The 21,686-nt window shown below is 41.8% G+C and overlaps 1 protein-coding gene across 2 annotated transcripts in view; it reads right to left on the minus strand.

Moving 5' to 3' along the window:
- The window catches only part of trappc9 (trafficking protein particle complex subunit 9), a 323,945-nt gene that overhangs the window by 206,924 nt on the left and 95,335 nt on the right, over nt 1–21,686 (minus strand). For both annotated transcript variants that reach the window (XM_033637215.2, XM_033637214.2), the window contains one exon: nt 14,177–14,329. In XM_033637215.2, coding sequence (XP_033493106.1) covers nt 14,177–14,329 — 153 coding nt within the window. The remainder of the gene's footprint in view (nt 1–14,176; nt 14,330–21,686) is intronic.

Raw genomic sequence — 21,686 nt, forward strand, 5'->3', positions numbered from 1 at the left:
ATAGACTCAGAGTGGCAGAAAGGGGAAGAAGTGAAAACACTTTTGGACTCTATGAACTGCATCCTTCATTATGGCACGCAGCCGGATTTCAGGAGATACACATGACTCGTTGTGTCCTGTGGCAAAGAGACTGTGTGAGTAATGGGCACCGTGATTAACGATGGCATTGTTCACAATCGTCGCCCTCCTTTATACCCTCCTTCCAATCAGTATCTGTCTCAGTCCGTGTCTAACTGTCACGGGGAGAATCGGGTGAGCTCAGCTTTTCTATCAGTGGGCACCTCGCTGCCTGAGTTTAGGTATACCAGCAACGACTGTGTCACCCCAGGAATAATTCTAACATCAGCACTTGTCTGGATGTTTATATGACACTGTTGATCTCTGCTGTGTCAGGTGTGCTCACATTTATGAGCCTTTTTCCTGGAAGATAGATATATTATTTAGTAAATATGGAAAATATGACTTGTCACAGTGTAAACATTAAAAACCCCGTTCAATTTCCTGTTCGAGGAAGAGAAAATTAATGCATATAAACACCAAATACTGTTTGACCTGAGCCTCATTTAACATGCGCTACATGGACAACATAATGTTTCATAATGTTTTGACTGATACTGAAGCTTTGTCATTTCTGGGCATCAAATACGCCATTAATTCAATTCAAACAATGACAAAACAAGATATCACAGCACAAACTCACAGCGCCTCACTCAACACCGCAGTTATTCTGAGCTGACACGCAACACTGAGACTGTAAGAGCATCATTACACTTCTATCAGTCTTACAGAGGGCGGGAGAGAGAGGAATGGGTCTTCGTGATGAGCAGAAATCTGTTAGGTAATATACAAAGATCTGAACAAATGATTACCATCATTACAGAGAGCCATTCCAGTCTGTCTGGACGCTCCATTAAAGTCATCGACAAACAGCTGCTTTGTTTTAACAGCACTAACAAATGTCTGGCAGGCAGAAATTCACATGGCGTTTAGTCGACAATACAACCACTATTTATTTTCTACTACAGGCTTTTGTTATTTTGCAGCCACCAAGGTACTGTCTGCCTTGACTTCCGTAACACACAGGCCTCAGTCTCTTCACTCACTGTCTGAGACCATCTTGTGATAAGCATTTTCCCTTTGATTTTCTGTTAATTAGGTTTACTTAGATTTCTATAGGTTGCACTCTTATCTTTGTCTGTTCAGCCATGGGGGCTATCACTGCTCAATTCTTCCTCTATTTATTTCCAACAAACTGGAAAACTGGAAGTGGAAGAACATAACTTCCTTTGCTACTAAACCAGGGTATCATTTAAAAAAAATAATTTCTAGTGTCAATAACAAATTGATATATTTTGTGATACTTTACATGGAGACGTATAAACATCAAGAAATGAACACATAAAATCCAGATGCAATTTAGTACAAACTATAAACTATAGACTGTAGGAAATAATGGACGTAGCCACCATGATGTCACACATTGGTCTGTTGGCTGCCATTTTGATGTCTCAAGTTTGGCATTTTGGCTGTCGTCATCTTGGACTTTTAGAGCCAGAGGTGACTATATTTTAGGCTGACCAAATGTCCTCTTTTGCCCGAATATGTCCACTTTTCACGTCCTGTCCAGGGCGTCCGGGGGGTGTTTATAAATTGATGATAATGTAAGGTTTTCCCTGTGTGTGTGTGTGTGTGTGTGTGTGTGCGCAATCCCCGAGGGGCTGCCTTATCGGCGGATCTCCAACACTTACAACAAGGAAGCTGCAGACATCAGCGGCGCAGCATTATTCTGAGCTTCCAAGGTGCCAAAGCGCAAGTGCAGCTTCACAGATGAACTGCAGAAAAAATTCCCAAGTTACCGTCCCGACCCAGTCGGGATATATGGGAGGCTGAGTGCACCGTGTGCAAAGCTGGCACATATGATTCTGTGTCTAATAAAGGTGCTGGGGAGCTCAAAGTTGGATTTTCTAATACAGAAGAGGTATTATTTAGAACATTATTTCATATTATTTATTTATTTATTTATTTGTCTAGTAAGACTTGAAAAGATAGCTATTATTTTACAAGTTGATTTTCTAATACAGAAGAGGTATTATTTAGAACATTATTTCATATTATTTATTTATTTATTTATTTGTCTAGTAAGACTTGAAAAGATAGCTATTATTTTACAAGTTGATTTTCTAATACAGAAGAGACATTATTTATATCATTATTTAATTCCAGAGATTTTACATTTATTTTACATTTATATTTATTTTTGTACAATTGAAACGTGTAATAAGATTATTATTTTAGGCATAATAAAAGCAAGTTGAGTAACCTCTGAGAAGCCTATCTAAATTTCTGTCTTTGAGAGATATTATTTTGTAATAGAACTGAATTTTCTATCCATACATATAAACTTTAAATATATTAAAATTATAAGGCATCTTTGAGTAAACTGCGAGTATCATTTAAGTAGGCTATCTCATGGCCGGGGCGAGTGTCCTCTTTTTTGGAAATCAAAATATGGTCACCCTACATTTGGATAAGTGGGTGAAGCTAACCCTAAAGCTAGCTGCTAGCTTGGTTAGCACAGCGCCTATGGGTTGCGTTCATAAATCCAACCTGATGCGGTACACTGAAATGAGAGCGCAGAGTGTTCTGCTCCCACACGAAATAAAGAACCATTAAGTTAATCACACATTCAGTCCGCTTGGCGCGCTGCTGCTACATCTCCCCAGACAGAGTGCCCAGAGTGCACTCTGCTGCTCCGAGAGTGTGATGCGCTAAACAACTGATCGGTATATTCCAAAAGCGCTCTGAATTTACAAACAGTCCAGTTTGTGCCAGAGAGCCCCACGGCACTCAGAGTCAGTGTGTCCAAACAAACCCATAGTTAGCTGTGATAATGATAATACTAATTTTCACTAGCAAAGAAAACAGGCTTAAAACCATTGAAATAAAATGTACTCACAGCAAAGACTGAACATAAGTCTCCTTAGAGGATGTTTTAATACAACCAAATGCTGAATGATATTTTTTTCAGGCAACCAAAACATTACAATTAACTTTCATACACTGAAAACACACTAAAAATAGCAACAGCTAAAGCTATACCTATACTATATGAATCTGGGGTTATGTCATGGTTACGTTACGTAACCAACATTGTCACCTTTGTAGTGACTTGTCAATGGACGGCACCGACCAGTCACTCAAAGTGGCAGCACCTTAAATCATGCATAACTTTATGGCCTTAATAATATTTTAACGGGTGAGTTACTGAACAGGAAAATTAGCTACAGAGACCAAGACCTTTATTGGAGGGAGTGTTAACTTTATTAATTTCTGCTGTAAAGTTGGGCATTGTAACATGGGGGTCTATGAGGGTTAACTTGCCCCTGTAGCCATTTGAGGAACTGCAGTTTTTGGCACTTAAATTTTAGCTTCAGCCCAGGAAGTTTTAGCTTGGTTAACACTTAGCCACATTTATGCATCTCTGTTCACTACATGTAAATCAGTGTCAGGCCAGAAGGTGGTGGTAATGATACTGATTAGTAACAGCCAAAAATCCTAGAAGAAGAATGACTTGTAACTTAACTACCAAACAGCTAAGCTAGCCAGCTAACAGTTATCCATAACCTAACAGAAACACAAAGATGTCCCCAATGGATGGACTACTATGAAGTTATTATCGTCTTATTAAAGCTGTTCCCACACCCACTGATTAGTCAGTGGTCGAACTGATCAGGGATCAGTTAAAAGCAACAACCCATCTGAGTTTCCCGGTCATAATTACCACTTGGAAGTTGACCTCCTTCCGAGGTGGTTTGAGCAATCAGATTTCCGCCTGTCTTGGACGCTTCTTGGACTCACTGAAACTTAGCTTTAATTGATAATCAACTGCTTTCTAGTCCACCAAAGGTGCACAGAGGGACTGAGTGCAAATGGAGTCTTTGACTTACATCAAGACGTCAAAAACTTATGTCTGATACAAAGTACTTGAAAGGATTTTTCCTTCGAGACACCTATCAGCCCAAGGTACTCAGAACAGCAAATATAAATCCCTTTATAAAATGTATGTACAGTACAGGCCAAAAGTTTGGACACACCTTCTCATTCAATGCGTTTTCTTTATTTTCATGACTATTTACATTGTAGATTCTCACTGAAGGCATCAAAACTATGAATGAACACATGTGGAGTTATGTACTTAACAAAAAAAGGTGAAATAACTGAAAACATGTTTTCTATTCTAGTTTCTTCAAAATAGCCACCCTTTGCTCTGATTACTGCTTTGCACACTCTTGGCATTCTCTCCATGAGCTTCAAGAGGTAGTCACCTGAAATGGTTTCCACTTCACAGGTGTGCCTTATCAGGGTTAATTAGTGGAATTTCTTGCTTTATCAATGGGGTTGGGACCATCAGTTGTGTTGTGCAGAAGTCAGGTTAATACACAGCCGACAGCCCTATTGGACAACTGTTAAAATTCATATTATGGCAAGAACCAATCAGCTAACTAAAGAAAAACGAGTGGCCATCATTACTTTAAGAAATGAAGGTCAGTCAGTCCGGAAAATTGCAAAAACTTTAAATGTGTCCCCAAGTGGAGTCGCAAAAACCATCAAGCGCTACAACGAAACTGGCACACATGAGGACCGACCCAGGAAAGGAAGACCAAGAGTCACCTCTGCTTCTGAGGATAAGTTCATCCGAGTCACCAGCCTCAGAAATCGCAAGTTAACAGCAGCTCAGATCAGAGACCAGATGAATGCCACACAGAGTTCTAGCAGCAGACCCATCTCTAGAACAACTGTTAAGAGGAGACTGCGCCAATCAGGCCTGCATGGTCAAATAGCTGCTAGGAAACCACTGCTAAGGAGAGGCAACAAGCAGAAGAGATTTGTTTGGGCCAAGAAACACAAGGAATGGACATTAGACCAGTGGAAATCTGTGCTTTGGTCTGATGAGTCCAAATTTGAGATCTTTGGTTCCAACCGCCGTGTCTTTGTGAGACACAGAAAAGGTGAACGGATGGATTCCACATGCCTGGTTCCCACTGTGAAGCATGGAGGAGGAGGTGTGATGGTGTGGGGGTGTTTTGCTGGTGACACTGTTGGGGATTTATTCAAAATTGAAGGCACACTGAACCAGCATGGCTACCACAGCATCCTGCAGCGACATGCCATCCCATCCGGTTTGCGTTTAGTTGGACGATCATTTATTTTTCAACAGGACAATGACCCCAAACACACCTCCAGGCTGTGTAAGGGCTATTTGACCAAGAAGGAGAGTGATGGAGTGCTGCGGCAGATGACCTGGCCTCCACAGTCACCGGACCTGAACCCAATCCAGATGGTTTGGGGTGAGCTGGACTGCAGAGTGAAGGCAAAGGGGCCAACAAGTGCTAAACACCTCTGGGAACTCCTTCAAGACTGTTGGAAAACCATTTCAGGTGACTACCTCTTGAAGCTCATCAAGAGAATGCCAAGAGTGTGCAAAGCAGTAATCAGAGCAAAGGGTGGCTATTTTGAAGAAACTAGAATAGAAAACATGTTTTCAGTTATTTCACCTTTTTTTGTTAAGTACATAACTCCACATGTGTTCATTCATAGTTTTGATGCCTTCAGTGAGAATCTACAGTGTAAATAGTCATGAAAATAAAGAAAACGCATTGAATGAGAAGGTGTGTCCAAACTTTTGGCCTGTACTGTAGGTTGAAAGAAAACAGAGAGAAGTAAAACAGAAATGTAACACGAAGGTTATTTAAAGTGTTCTTAGGGGCAAAGCCTGCTGGTGTTGGAAGTAATTTAAAACCATCTATACAAGAAGGACAGCAGTGCAAACTCCTTGACAGCACCATCCTGTCCCTTACACATTTCAGCAGAGCTTCTGAAAGCGTCCTCCTCTCCATTTGAGTCTTTTAATTCATGTTGATGGCTGGAACAGCGTGTTATTTGTGTCTCCTTACTTTAATGCAGACATTTACTGTGGTACGCGGCGCTGTCTTCAAAGACAACACTAATGTAGGCCGCAGTGTTGTCATTAAATACAACGCTCACACCATTTAATACGATAAAGCTCGCTAAGTCAAGGCCCATTAGTCCTGAGTAATGACATCACTCCCATCTGATCCTGAGTTATGGTGTCGTGGTCTCGAGCCGGACCCAAAGTGAGGGACAAACTTGTCTGGGGATAAATCAATGAGGCTCGGCCTGTTCTGAATGTTCCCTCTGCACCGTTTCCTGTGGCCTTGTCTGCTTCGCCCCTTATGCCTCAGCTGGAGCACAGAGGACATCTGGTGCAGAGGTGCCACGCAGCATCACAGTTAAAGCTGACAGATGTGCATACAAATACAGGCTGATCAATAAATAGCACGTAATTGGTGGAAAAACTCCACAACTCTCAACCACATTCTGAGAAGTGTGAATCATGTGAAAACTAATTCCTAGCTTCAGTGCGACACAACAAACAGTCAAAACTAAACTTTGGTCACATGAGGGCTGCTAGACATCTGAGGCTATAGTTATATTTAATATAGAAGTGCTGATGTTAACACAATGCACCAGCAGCAGACACATCAGAGAGACTCCACAAGCTGCGAGCCATCATTTATCCTTGAGCTGTGGAGCTGTGAAGAGAGACGGCATGACAGAGGAACAGAGAGACAGAAAAAGAGCGCATGTGTGGATCTTTTCACCTGGGCAAAGAGGAGCACTTCATTCATATTCATCCACGTATTCACAATCATTGTCAGGTTTTCCATGTTGGAGTGGGAGCAGCTGATTTTAATACATTTTTATTAAAACTTTGAAATTGTATTGACCTACATAATGCTACCAAGGACAATGAATATTTATAACACCCCTGGATTTAAATTAAATATGGCTAAAACAATGGGCCACTCGCTGGGGTACGAAGTGTAGCATTTTCAAATGTCAATATCTTATTAAAAATTGATTTGTTGTTATAATTGCTGTGAACAAATGAGACTGCAGCAACAAGTAGGCATTTGACATCATTATTCAGTGCAGGTATCATGTCTGGCTTATTTTAGCTTAGCTTAGAATAGCATAAATACTGGCGTTATCCGCCTGAATTATTTTGCATTATTTATCCGTTTGTTTAATTCATACACAAACAAAACTGTAAAAATCACAGTTTGTAGTTTTGCAGGGAGGTTATGTTTTAAGTTAAACCAATCCCCTGCTGGCTCAAGCTTCGTTCAGTGTATAGACATGGCAGCCGTATAGATCCTTTGATCTAAAAAGAAATTTTTCCAAAATGGTGAACTCTTCCTTTACAAGTATATTTTTCTTATTCCTGCAGGGTGTCTAGGTATAGGTACAGGTATAAACAAGTTAAATAGACTTTTAAAGACCATTTTACCACTTTAAATAAATGAAAAGACCAAACTTAGGATGGAAATACACATCAAAAGTGAAAATATTCACCTTGATGTCAGTTCAGTTCAGTAAACACATTAGTCAGCTTTAAATCAGTCTCGCTCACCAGACCTTTCTCAAGAAAAGAAAGGTCTGGCTGGGCCAACTCTCACTTTAAGATTGGAGAAAAAAACGCCCCGGCTGCTTGTATTTCTTTCAACCAATCACAATCGTTCTGCGCGGTGCCACAGCAACGGTGCGCTTGCAATAATATTGCCGGGGGGAAACAGGTTTTGGTCTAACACAGCCACAAAAATATGAGCTGCAGGACGCGAACCATGGCAGAAAAATGGCTACATCCCCGCAAGATCAAACACTGCAAAAGTTAGTAAAGGACGTGTTGAAGGAGGTGGTAGGGCGGGACTTCAGTGGGTGGCTCGTTCCGCCCAATGAGAGGCTGATCTATGCAGCGAACTTCCGCCCACTCAGACTAGCTTTAAATGAACAGTAAGGTAAAATGACACTGATGATACTAAACTAACAAACAAGCTGTTGAGCAAGGTCTAAGTTTAATGATGCAGACTTGTTGCAGGATCTAAACGTGTAGAGGGGGTGAAATTAGGATTACTGCATGCATACAGGTGTGTTTAAGTCTGTTTCCCACCTCGAATAGTGTTTCCTGTAGTGGCAACACCAGGAATTCTTGGGGTGACGTGACTGAAAAAGATTTTGGACCAATTCAATCTGTAGTCAAGAAGATCTGATCATTTTTAAGGCCTTTTATTAGGAAAAGTTTATTTTAGACATTTGAAGACTTTTTAAGGACCCACAGCAACTCTGTCCTGTTTGATAAAGACTCGTTCTATATTCAGGAGCTGCAGCTTTTGAAAGATGCGACCTTCGTGGTCGCCAACAGCCACATCCTTTGAAGACTGCATCAGCCAAACCAAACAGTCTCCAAAATGGGACGGTGTGGTCTGCGGAGGATTTCCTGGTTGCATCACCAGTTGTTCTCACCCGTTGCCGTTCCTGTTACCTAGAATCCACCTGTGCTTGACGAAAAAAGGAGTAAGCTAGTAAGTTAGTTAGTCAGCCCTAAATCATGGACCCGGAGATTGTTATTATATATTTTATTTTTTATTTAACACTTGAGGACATGATTCACCACGGCAGACACTGCCATTTGATATATTTCAGGCTGATGGACCGTTTTAAGATAAACTTGTTAATAACAGTTAACTGTCAGCTAGTTAACAACTGTTATCCTTAACTTAATATATAATCGTCACCAGCGCACAATGCATCTTGGGATAGGCTGGGCCACGAAGGATTCATCCGGTGCATCCTCTAAATTCTGGGAAAGAAGGCCGCATTTGAAGAAGCATTCAAAATGGGACAGCCTTGGTCACGCCCATGTGACACAATCGGTCGAAGGCTGCAGGCCCCAAACTGAGACACAGCTAAAATTGTTAATTTTCAATGCCTATTAATAGTTACTGTCCACTGTTAGTGTTTGTGATAAACAAATGTTTTATCGCTGTCCTTGCAAAACAAACGGCACCTCTTTTTGTCTTCTGGTTGGCAGGGGTTCAGGGTTGGCAGCTCCTCCTGTTCATGTGTCCAAGTGTCTATGAGCAGGACACCAGACCCACAAATGGCTCCCGATGGACAGACCAAGTGTCTTGCATTGTAGCACTGTGCTATTGGTTGAGTGTGTGTGTGAGTGGTTGAACGAAACGCAGATTGTAAAGCACTTTGAAAAGAAGAACTTTATAAATGCAGTCCATTTACTGTACATTTACTGTACACGCCATGGTGCTGTGAAGAAATCCACCACATGGAACCCAGTGGCAGGAAATGCAAATCTAAAATAGACTACCAATTTGCTGGCGATGGTTTAGTTCATTAACTGTATCCAGAAGGTGGGGACACATTAAATGAATGCATTAATCCACTGAGCATAATGACTGCCAAACAAACATATTGTGTGTGATGTAAAATGGCTGTGGTGAATGCTTTTTTTTAGTCGATTCAGTGCAGTGTAGAAAACGGCAAAACTGAAGTATTGAAGTGTGACATGCATCATTCTTCTGTTGTTATTGTGCCTTCAAGGTCCTTTTTTTTTACATTACGCCTTGTATGAAGAATAATTAGTGTCGTTTTGAAATACCACAAGAGACCAGAAAGGGATGTCACTCCACTAAGCTAATGGCATTTGAGACCCTTTTTGTGGACAGAAAAACTGACTTGGCCCTGTCAACACCTGAACCATGTTTAGCTACAAAGGATAAGAATTTAAAGACCAGTTCAACACTTGGGCAAATACACTTGTTTGTTTTCTTGCTGAGAGTTAGAGGAAAAGGCTGATTTCACTTTCCCATCTGCACGCTCAATATGAAGCTACAGCCATTAGTCTATTTTTATACAGAGAGAAGAAGCAGGGGGAAATTTCTGAGAAACAATCCCAGCACATCACGTTCCACAAAACAACGACTGGTTGTTTTTACATTTCTGATTATGAACAAATTAAACAAGCAAGGTACAATGTGTTAACTAATCAACTTCAGACATGCTGGAGGGCATATCTTTTTCTTTGTCAGAGCCTGGCTTGCGGCCTCACTTGGCTTACAGATATTAGGCTAAGCTAAGCTAATCAGCTCCCAGCTCAGCTACACAGACATGAGAGTCGTATCAATCTTCTAATCTACTTCTCGGCAAGTTCGTTGATAAGCGTAATTCTAAAAATGTCAGACTATTTCTTTAAATAAGAAGCATCACAGTCAACTGATCCATGCATCACAAAAAGATCCAACAGTCACACATGTACCTGGCCAACGTATCCTCATACAACAGTTGGTATGTTATCCTGCAAAAATGCACACACGATTTGTATGATAACCAACAAATTAGCACCCCACCAATGACGTTATGTACTTATCGTAAAGTACGTAATTCGCATGAAATTTTGTGGTTTAGGTTTAGGAAAAGAAACATAGCTGAGCATCTTTAGGTTTAGGCACGTAAAGTTACTTTGGTTAGGTTTCAGAAAAAGAAAATATGGTGTCTTTGTATGTTAAAATGACTTCTTACGATTCCAAACTCCAGTCTCAATCCACCACCTAAAGATGCCTCTTTAACGGGCCACTTCCTTCTGCATATCGTCAGCACATTGGTCACGTGATTGCAGCCTTATATATAAATTACTGCCTCATGATTGTGTGGGATTAGGGGTGTGCCATGTCATCTCGTTCACGATTATACTGGTAGAATTTCTAAAATATAATATGAGATACTCACAATATTTCGACTTGCTGACATTGACGTCACACTGTTACCCATGGCAACAACAGGCATGGCTGAAAGCGAAATTATTACCGACACCGCAGTGGTTCCAAAAAGAGGAGCAGCTTCAGTAGTGTGGAATAAACTGTGGCGTCCTGAATGTTTTATGAACAGCCCCGGACTTCTCAGACTCTTTTAGTGACTTACCGCTCAGAGGGAACTCATTCAGCGGCTCCTCTGGCAGCTGCACAACATTTCTCACTCTCCTCTCTCGCCATGCGCACACGGGAGTCGGTGTCCTTAAGTGATTTTGTCATAAACCTTTGGTAATGTAAACCTACGTGAATAAACTCCATCTATGTGAATGTGTGATAGTTGTGGTATCATAACAGCCTGTCACAGGTTGCAGCGTGATGATTAGAGGAGAAATGGCAGAGCATAAAGTTCCAGGTGGAAAAAAAACAACTAACTATATAGTTTTAATGTGTAATTTGTGGTAGATTTTATTCTATTGAATTTATTATACTTATTAATACTGTATACAGAATCTGAATCTCACTCTGAGTTACTGTTGTTCACAAACTAAAGAAATAAAGGATCATTTTTGTTCAGTTTTTACTGAATATTTGAAGGCAGATTGTTTGGTTGACATGTAAAACTGTATCACTGATTTTGTTGAAATTCTGTATTCCTAAACTAATAATTTTAATTTGTCATACATTGAGAATAAGAATATCATTATTGGGAAAAAACCCTGAAATACCGTGATATTAATTTAGGGCCATATTGCCCACACCTATGTGGGATATGAACAAGTTTTCATGCATTCATTTTCTTAGGAAAACTTGGTGCAAATGGTGCATGAGATCAACCTGACCTGACAGTGCCTGGTTTAAAAATGTCTCTCTATGTGAGATACTCAGGTAACGCCTATTATGCCGTTGCCTCTAACAAGGTAATGACTAACTAATCATGCAATGTGGCGGCATTTAAAATTTGTATGTGACCATGTGGAGTGGCTAAGCAGTGCAACTGAACAGTTGTTAAAAGCATTAGTTGTGCCTAAAATAATCCCGAAGTTTAATTAGCGAAGATGGCAGGACTCGGTAATCTTCCAGCACAAAGCAGCACTAACTGAAAACAAAGCAGAACAACTGTCTTTATGCAAACATGTTCATCCGTGTATTACCACAACATTATTAATGTGATTTCATTCATGTATTACAGTGGCAGATAGCATCAAATGTGTTGAGCAAAAACTGCATCCCATAATGCCACAATAATAACCGAATTCAGAGCTGCTGTTTCAACAGAGCCATGTCGTCTTATCTCCTTAATTCAGGGCCCCAATTATTGCTCAGCTAATTAAAACATTAAAACAGTATCGCTTAAATGACCTCATGAGGAGAGCGGCGCTGGGACTGAGATAAACATGCGGCATCATGTGTATTTCCTTTCCCTGTCATCTGAATCCACATACATACACAAGCACACACAGTAAAGTCTCTGCCGGTGCAGGAGCGGGTCAATATTGATCGCTCATTAATATTTATCAGCCCATGGAGTCTGTGGAGGTTCAACATTTTGAAGGAGGAGGAAGCGAGGCTGGGAGTGAGACAGGAGAGAAAGGAGGCTGGGCATGAACTATGAGAAAAACTGGAGAAAGAACACAATGAATGAGCTCCGAGGTGGGGGAGAAGGTCAGACTATTTCTTTTTAAGCAGGAATAAGAATTAGAGGAGAGGAAATCCGACAGTTGAAGTGAGGTAGCCAGAAGCTGGGAGAGAAATGGAGGTGTAGAGGCCTTGAGACCTCTCTCCTATTACTGCTGAATCTTAAACAAGGCAGCCAGAATCCCCGTAACACAGTGTTCCATGTGCAGCGGCACAAAACCTATTCTGCATCCAACATGTGCATAACTTCAGCTGGACAGTTAACAGATAGGATGACAGTTGTACTATAATCCACCGCAAGAAAACTGAAGTAAGAACATTAGCCCAGATAACAAAGATGCACTCAAATGTCAGTTCAATAGATACACCCAACTAAATCAGTGCTGTCAGCACTGCAATAAATCCCTCATGAAGGTTACAATGTATGGTTGCCTGGCTGTTCTGTATAAAAGGTATGATCGCACAATGGGGGGACAGAGCTGTCTCGCCTTTAAGGGAGCATCAGAGGTCGTAACAGCACCAAAATTACATCTATGTAAAAGGAACAGCTGAAATGACGGGAACAGAGGGCGGCACGGGTGTGACATTTTGATAACGTGTTATGCGTGCAACCCACTGCAGGGGTTTTTAAAAGTGACTGTTAGCAGTTAGCAGCTAACTCAAAGAAGAACAGCAGCCAAAAAATGTCTACATATTGGGGAAATAACAAGGTCCAGGAGCTCCTGACCTTCAGAACAAAGTATGAAATCAGCCACCACATAACGGATGGTAAATGATTGTAACTGCCATGGTAATGCTATCGTCACACTGTAGGTCGACAATTGTTTTATACGTCAAGCCTCTTTTGCTTCTGTGATGCCAGCATGCTATCCAATTCTACGGCCTTACACTGGGAGGTGTTTTTCATATATTTTTTCATTCATATAAATACTACAGATATCATACTTACGTCTATGAGGGTCTATTTACTGTAAGGGTAATCTGTGTATTAATGTCCCTCTATCAATAAATATACAGACAAATGAACATTTGCTACTGAGTCACTCTTTTTTCATTTTGTCTAATCAATATATTTCAAAAGTATGTTTTTAACATTTCAGTTTGGCTTTGTGGCACTTGTTTGTCAAGATGAGCGAGATGGGTTAAAGTATGTTTTAATGCAGCTCATTAAACAACATTTATGACTTGATAAAAGGGGAAACTTTTGAAAAATGTTATACTTTTATAGATTTATTATGTAAAGCTGCAAACTTGTATTATCACATAATCAGCTTACAAAAGTTAGGGCCCTATTTGAACAATCTAGTGGTCTAAAGTCAAGTGAGGGTGTGTCTCAATCCACTTTTGCTGTTAAACGATGCATAATCTGGGTTTTAAAGACTCAAGGGGCGTTAGGTGTGTTTGGGTGTAATATGAATTTCAACTAATCAGAGTTTCATCTCCCAGCACTTTTGTTTCCATGATGAAATCAGCAAATTACAGAAGCACGTGTTGTCACAGTAAGAGCAGTAATGTCACCGCAGCAAATATGCTGCAAACCAAACTTGATTGAGGAAACAGAACTTAATTTTCAGCTCTGAAATAATCAATGAAGTTACGCTGCCACCCGTGCGTAATTGCACACAGCGTCTCTCATAATGGGGAGTCAGACAGCAGCTCTGCAGCTCTGCTTTGTTCATATTTTAGAGAATGTTATTTCATATTTTCCCCATTAATTGTGTATTATTTCACCCACCCTCAACCCATCTGTGTGTCCCTGTGTGTATAAAGAGTGTACATGTGTTGTGAACGGGTCTATGTAGGCACATCTCACTATCTGAATAACTTGTAAATATCCGTGTGTGTCCACTCACCATCGTTGAGGTCCTGCAGCAGGTTCTCCTGACCAGAGAAGTCCAGCTTGACTTTGATGCTGACAGTCAGTGTCACAGCCTGACCAGGCTTTAGAGGCAGGTGAGACAGAGCATCCTCCAGCTCCCAGCTCAGAAACTCCCCAAACACCTTCTCTGCACACACACAAACGGGAGATAAAGGTAATTAAAAACAAACAAATTAAATAAAACAGATTTTGGAACATGAATAACAAGCCATTTTCTGGGTGTGATTATTCCTGCTGGGATAAAAGATGACAAGACTCGCCAAGCTTGCTTTAACATTTTTGGATGCAAATATTTTTGGACAGGGGGGAAAAAATGGCGCTCGTAGCCACCCAGAGCCAATTTACACACATGAGCATCAAGCACAGAAAAAAATTCTGTTGGAGTTGCTGGTTACTGTCTGTGTATAGTTGGTGGAGACGGGCGTCTCACTGTACCTGCTGCAGGTTGCACATCACAAAGAGAAGCCAGTGTTACCATGATTTATTTTTTGCAACAAGCTCCCCAGAGCAACAAAGCAGCTGATTGGCCCCCTACCAACGAGTCCTTTGGCTGCTCGTCACCAGACCTGACTCGCTAATTTATGCCTCCAAGCCCTTCTACCTGAGACAAATGACTCAGCTGCATCCACTTCAGCCAGGAGCATCGAATGAATGATACATCACCTGAATAAAGCATGTGTTCTGTCTGTGCAGGTGAGCCACTCCTGCTCTCAGGGATTGCAGGAACAGCAAGCAGGCTGATTTGAACAGAAGGGGAGATGCGAGCTCACAGTAAGAACAACAGTTTACACATCCCTGCTTGATTCATAACCAAAGCCGTTAAAATCCTCTAAGAGCATGTGAATGTAGGAAGCATTAAATAAAGATTTTGTGAATAATCCTCCACTTTAAATATTCATAAACTCAGAGCTGAATCAAATGAGAGGAAAGAGGAGAGTGAGGCAATAGGGAAATTATTTAAAAGAAATGGGAACACTTTTACTTGAATATTCACCACCAGGCCTCGTAATTCAACAGGTAGAGAGCCAGGACTGTGGATGGCTTTATTGCCATCACACTACTAAACTACAAGTCCCGAGAAATGGCAGCCACAATGACTGACGAGAAATATTTCATGCCTTATTTAAAGTAGAAACCAGAGACATTCCTACTCTTGAATACAATATAGAGATCACTTCAGAGCAGATATGAAACAACCTCTCTTTCAAACACTGTCAGGAACAATTAGGCTAGGTTTTCAGATATTCATCCTCTCTGGCTGCTTTTCTCCCTCAATAATCCACCTGTTGGGAAATGAGGTGTGGAGGCATTGCAGTAGAGCTGTAAGGTATGAACGCATAACAGGCGTGATCAGGACAAATCAGCCCCAGTCAGAGAAATCACAGGTGGTATTGTGTGACAAATACTAACTGCTAAATTTAGTAGTTGGCGAACATTAAATTTCTCGTCACGCCAAAAAGTAATTAACAAGGAACAAAGGGCTTCGAGTGTGTCCAATTAAATCAATCAATACAACAGTCTGCATGGTTTAGTACAAAGGCAGACGCAACATCAAAGAGATGCATCTGACCTCAACACTGCCGTACTCTCAGGTGCACACGTAATGTTCACAAAAACAATTGAAAGCAGGCCGTGGAAAATAATTGAACCACAACTATGTTAAGTGATTGTAGTGGTAATCACAGGTTGGCTTTATTTGCAGCGAAACACTGTCTGACACAGTCCCTTTTTTTGTAGGAAAAGCTAACGTGTGTTGTGCTGTGGTTAACAAGCATCGCCTTGCCTGAAAGAAAGACCAATATCACTCTCAGGAAGTACGACATTAAACTAAAGAAAATGGAGCACACCGCAAAGACTTTTAATAAGAGATAGCGATGTTTAAAACTCAGCTCAGGAAATTAGTTGTGATTGATTTCAATTGTGTAAAAAAAAAAAAACACAAATTAGAAAAAGTAGAGCCAAATGGCTAAATAAGTACCACGAGGGAATGTAAGAGGAGCAGAGAAGCACAAGTCACAGTGCTGGTCAAACATCAGGCTGGACTCATCGTTCATCATTACCTAACAACTATAATATGTTTAAGGAATGACTGTGGTTACAGTCATGAATGTTAATTGCAGGTCTGTGACGGGGACACAAACTCTGGTCTTCTGCAAGAAAGTCAGACTAGAGTTTAACTCACTACAAATGGGTGCAAGAGCTTCGCCTTCAGACGCATTTCCATCATAAGTGAATTTGTTCCCTCCTAGACAATGTATTTTTACAGTTCAGTCAGGAACACTTTAGTTAAAGAAAACTTTATTTCCATTTGCAGTATTATACTTGGCGGTATGGCTCTGTTCTGGGGCCCCTTTGCCTTTCTTCGGGCCTACGCAGAAAGCCTCTTCCACGGGCCTACGTGGAAAGCATAAGGCGGAGAGAGCACACCTGTCTGCCCTTCCATGTGCAAATGAGGAAAGCCTGAGGCAGAGAGGCAAATCTCCCTGCCCTTCCATGTGCCTATGTGTAAAGCATAAGGCAGATAGAGCACACCTCTCTGCCCTTCCATGTGCAAATGAGGAAAGCCTGAGGCAGAGAGGCAAATCTCCCTGCCCTTCCATGTGCCTATGTGTAAAGCATAAGACAGAGAGAGCACACCTCTCTGCCCTTCAACGTGCAAATGAGGAAAGCCTGAGGCAGTGAGGCAAATCTCCCTGCCCTTCCATGTGCCTATGTGTAAAGCATAAGACAGAGAGAGCACACCTCTCTGCCCTTCAACGTGCAAATGAGGAAGCCTGAGGCAGAGAGGCAAATCTCCCTGCCCTTCCATGTGCCTATGTGTAAAGCATAAGGCAGAGAGAGCACACCTCTCTGCCCTTCAACATGCAAATGAGGAAAGCCTGAGGCAGAGAGGCAAATCTCCCTGCCCTTCCATGTGCCTATGTGTAAAGCATAAGACAGAGAGAGCACACCTCTCTGCCCTTCAACGTGCAAATGAGGAAAGCCTGAGGCAGTGAGGCAAATCTCCCTGCCCTTCCATGTGCCTATGTGTAAAGCATAAGACAGAGAGAGCACACCTCTCTGCCCTTCAACGTGCAAATGAGGAAAGCCTGAGGCAGTGAGGCAAATCTCCCTGCCCTTCCATGTGCCTATGTGTAAAGCATAAGACAGAGAGAGCACACCTCTCTGCCCTTCAACGTGCAAATGAGGAAAGCCTGAGGCAGTGAGGCAAATCTCCCTGCCCTTCCATGCAGAACAGAGCAGCATCAATGACAAACAGAAATGACATTGATAAGTCAGACACAGAATGAAAAGGAGGAGCTGGGGTGGAGGCAAAGCAGCTTGCAGAGGAAAGCAGCAACAGTCGGCAGGCCAGAGCTGTTTAAATAGGGCGTCCTGACTGAGATTCACCAATTGGTTGCATAGAAAAGAATCACGTGATTTGTCAGCTGACTTCCTTCCATCAATCAGCTGCTCCATCAGTCGATTGGGCTGTTTGAGATCAGCTGATGTAGCTGGGATGTGAGCTGAGAATTTAAGGGCATTATTACCTTCAATTTTGTTTCAACCTGTTTGCATTCAAAGTGGTCCAGTGTGTAAGTCTGGGACTTATTATAAGGGCTACAACGTACAGAGTGAAGCTGTGACGCGCTGTCCTTGACAATATGGGAAGCAATTAAGCTTCTGCCATCTTGGTTCAGACTACAGAGCCTCCGTGTCATTATTTGGTTACCTTCATGAGTATAGATGCAGCTTACAACCCTCGGCTATATTATTAAAAACCTAAGCATTAATAGGCTCTGACGTGACTGACTCTGTTCTCTGTACTTTTCAAGGTTTTGCTGTAATGTATTTATTACACTGCAGCCTCCCCTCTGCTCTCTGTGTCCTCCAACTAAAGTTACCCCCATCACTGTAAGAACAATAACACCTTTGTGAGTAAAAAGCCTTTATCAATACACCACCATGTTTCACACAAGCTCAGCTCTCCAGCTCTGACTGTTACAAACATGCTAAAACAAGTACCCCCGCACCCCTACAGTGACTTCACACCTTCGGCACTAGTTGGCTTTGCACCACAACCTGGACACCAGTAAAAGAAGTTCATTTGAATAAAATAAAATCTCACCAGCACCCATGACCTTACTAACCTCTGCACAAAATAAAGGCTACACAATTCTCTGCATTGCTACCGAACTTTGGCATCAGCTGTACATCATGAGGGGTGGAAACATCCAGTATGGACGTAACTCTGAGGGATGTTGGGCTGAACAGTCTCCACTGAGCTGAATTTGGTCTGAAGTTCTAGTTTCCATTGCTGGTGTTGGATCTGCCTTCCCCTGTCAAAAATTAAAATATGCTTAGACATGCACGGCACTCCTGTAACATTGTCAAGCTTAACTCAGGTCAGCAGTATTTAAGTATTTCAGTTTACAAGTTATTTATTAAATTATATGCATATAAATAAATTATAGGCTTCTGTCAAAAAAAAAAAAGACAAATATAATTCACCATATCAAGCAAAGCTAGCACGAGGAACCACAAATAAACAGCCATCACAAGGAAATTGATGTCGTCAAATGAGAAAGATGGACCGCACAGGCAGCTGACAGCCGCTCTGCTCATAACAAAATCACTGAAGCAATATTAATCCCCTCTTTTCCTTTTTACGGGCTGCACAGTGGAAAGTGTTTTGTCCTTATGAGACATTTGATATGAATGTGCATGAGTGTTGTCGAGGACAATCCAGCTGAGATGATGTTTATATCCACAGAGGAGCAATACGGCAGCAGTGATGAACAAAAGGTCTGATATTCTGCTATTCAGAGACGACTCGGCTTATTTACATACGATACAATACATTATTGCATTAAGAGTTTCTTTTTGTTATCTGTTAAGTTTTTTAATGAATAAATATTTGTTTTTTAAAAACTGATCTCCTATCTCGTGTGTCATGACGGCTATGCTGTGGCAGAAAGAGTAATGTTTGTTTTGCTGCAGATGTCTTCCTATTGTGACTCTTCATATTTTATTCATTCAGTTCCCACAGAAAACACAGACAGCTTCACAGAGGCCCTCCCAACTGTGGCCTGTCTGAAGCCACTACCAGGTTACAATTCAGGAGCCACAGGCAGGATGGGACACTGTAATATGATGACCAGGGGTGGTAGGTCCTGTCACCATGGTGCTGCAGTGTGACACTACAGCCTCTATCGCAACTGCATAGTGAACACAGGCAACATTACGCTCCCGGGAACGAGTTGCTCCAGTCCAGCAACGGTGATCTTTGAGGGTGCAAATTCACTCCAATCTTCACTACCAGTTTATAAGTGGGAAATGGCATCAACATGTTTTGTGTTTATGCATGGTGTATATGTCTAACTAAAGCCCTTTTTAAATAGGAATTGTGCAAATTTGCAGGAAAGCCCAATCAGTCTTTTTTCAGCATTGGCAGTATAAAAACAAAATCGGGGAGTGCAGCAAAATGCCGCCTACCTACTTTTGTTTATACAGAATGCCCTTTTTCGGAGCAATGGGGGGCGTGAACAAGAAACAAAACGTGTAGCTCAGCGTGTGACGTAAACAGTGACGTGGGAGGGAAGCTGCGGCTGGTCAGTCCTTCTGCAATTCTCTCGTAAGTCGGCCCGTTCTTCACCGTCCCCGTCATCTGACGGTTAATGGCCTCTTCGTTTGCGAGGACAAGGAGGGCACGCAATTCCTTGTCTCTCCAGTTGCTCATCTTTACAGTGTCTGTCAGGTTTGTGTTTCCCTCTTGCTACTAGCTGCTCGCTAATTCCTGCTATCAGCTGTTTCCTGTTTATCCACCGCCAGTGGCTCGCACGTGCAGCGTCATCAACAGCTCCTCCCACAAGTCTTCAACAGCCCCTCCCGTTGTGGAAGGCCGTCTCAGTCTGTTTAAACTAAAAGGGTTCCACCAATATGTCTACCCTACGAGGCAGAAAATTGGGCACCTCAGATCAACTCGCCAATCCAGCTCTGTGTGTCTAAACGCTCGCAGCTTGCCGGCAAAACGGCCCAACATTTGCTGAAAATCTGGCAGTGTAAAAGGGGCTTAAGTTTCATACAGCCTCATAGACCAACAGCATGGCTTAGTCTGATTCAGATTAATTTTCTAGCAAACATTACACATGACCCATTCATTGTTGCTGTTTTTTTCTTTTAAAGATTGTCTCCACATAACAGTATTCAGCCTCCAGGTGCCTCAGTCATGTATGGCGCTTTTTTCCTATCTTTATTCAAGAGAGCTGTCTATCAATTTGAGAGCATTATTTACTGATTTCACTTTCACATTTTGTAATATTGTCCCTCTAAACCCTGCCCTCACACTCAAATAGCTTCTGCTTGCGCTTAGATCTACACTGTTTCTGCTCAAACTGTGTGCTCGCACTCAGATACCGTGTTGCTTGCACAGATTTCCTGCTCCAGCTTCAGCTCTTCTCCTCGCGCTCAAGCTGCTTCTGTGCACTCGTGGAATTTCAGCTCTCAGGATTTTTTTGTGTAACAACCCTGTCAAAATCCCCCAACCAATAGAACGGCAGGTTTATTGTTGACCAATGAAATGATCCCTGCCTCCTTGCGGGTGTGCTCGCTTTAGTTTTAGAGCATCCCGTCCGGGTGGGTACTCTTTAACCTGGTTCATCCATTCCCGCCCTCCAGGGCTTTATTAAATGTTCTTCCCTTGCTTTCTTTACATTTTTGGAATACAGAGACTGTTAATTTACACACGTGCGCCTGTATTTTTTACTACAATAGCCGCATACAGTATAATAGTAGCCGCATGGCACAGCGCACCCTAGTCGGTGTGTTGGAGGAGAACCAGTGGTCGAGCGAGCTAGAGAATGGATGAGGAGAGCGAACAGTGATAACGAGAAAGCCGGTGAATGAGAGGAATAAAACATAAGATAATTTAAGAGAAAGAATCTAGAGATGAGTTATTGTATGTCTGGTTGTTAGTCAGTTTCAATAGCTGTGTGGTTTCTTTGCAGCCATGGCGACCTGTAAAATGCCCATCATATCAATGACTTGTGTGATCAGTTTTCTTTTAAATACATTTTATTTTCCTGCACTTACAACCTTTCTTTATATCTTTTGTGAGGTTTTGTAGCAAATGTGAAACACTGTGGAGTCAGCTCTGATATGAGTGTAGCTGTTATATATGAGCTATAACTCAATTATTATATTTCTGAGGTCTACCAGTGATAATTAGGGAGCGCCTGATGGCTTAGTGAGTGGAGCAGGCGTCGAATATACGAAGGCAATGTCCTTTCCACAGGCTTGATCAGAGCCTGTGGCCTTTTGCTGCATGTTATCCCTCTTCTTTCCACCTTTTATGCTTGACTGTCGTGTCAAATAAAGGCAAAAAGCCCCAAAAATAATCTTTAAACAATGTTAATTAGGAAAGTCTCAATGATGAGTGGTTTACAGGTACATGTGATGAATGAATGATATGGTCACTATGTTCAGCCACAGACATGTGTAATGTG

Source organism: Epinephelus lanceolatus, chromosome 16 (genome assembly GCF_041903045.1).
Source record: "Epinephelus lanceolatus isolate andai-2023 chromosome 16, ASM4190304v1, whole genome shotgun sequence".
Classification (NCBI taxonomy): Eukaryota; Metazoa; Chordata; class Actinopteri; order Perciformes; family Serranidae; genus Epinephelus; species Epinephelus lanceolatus.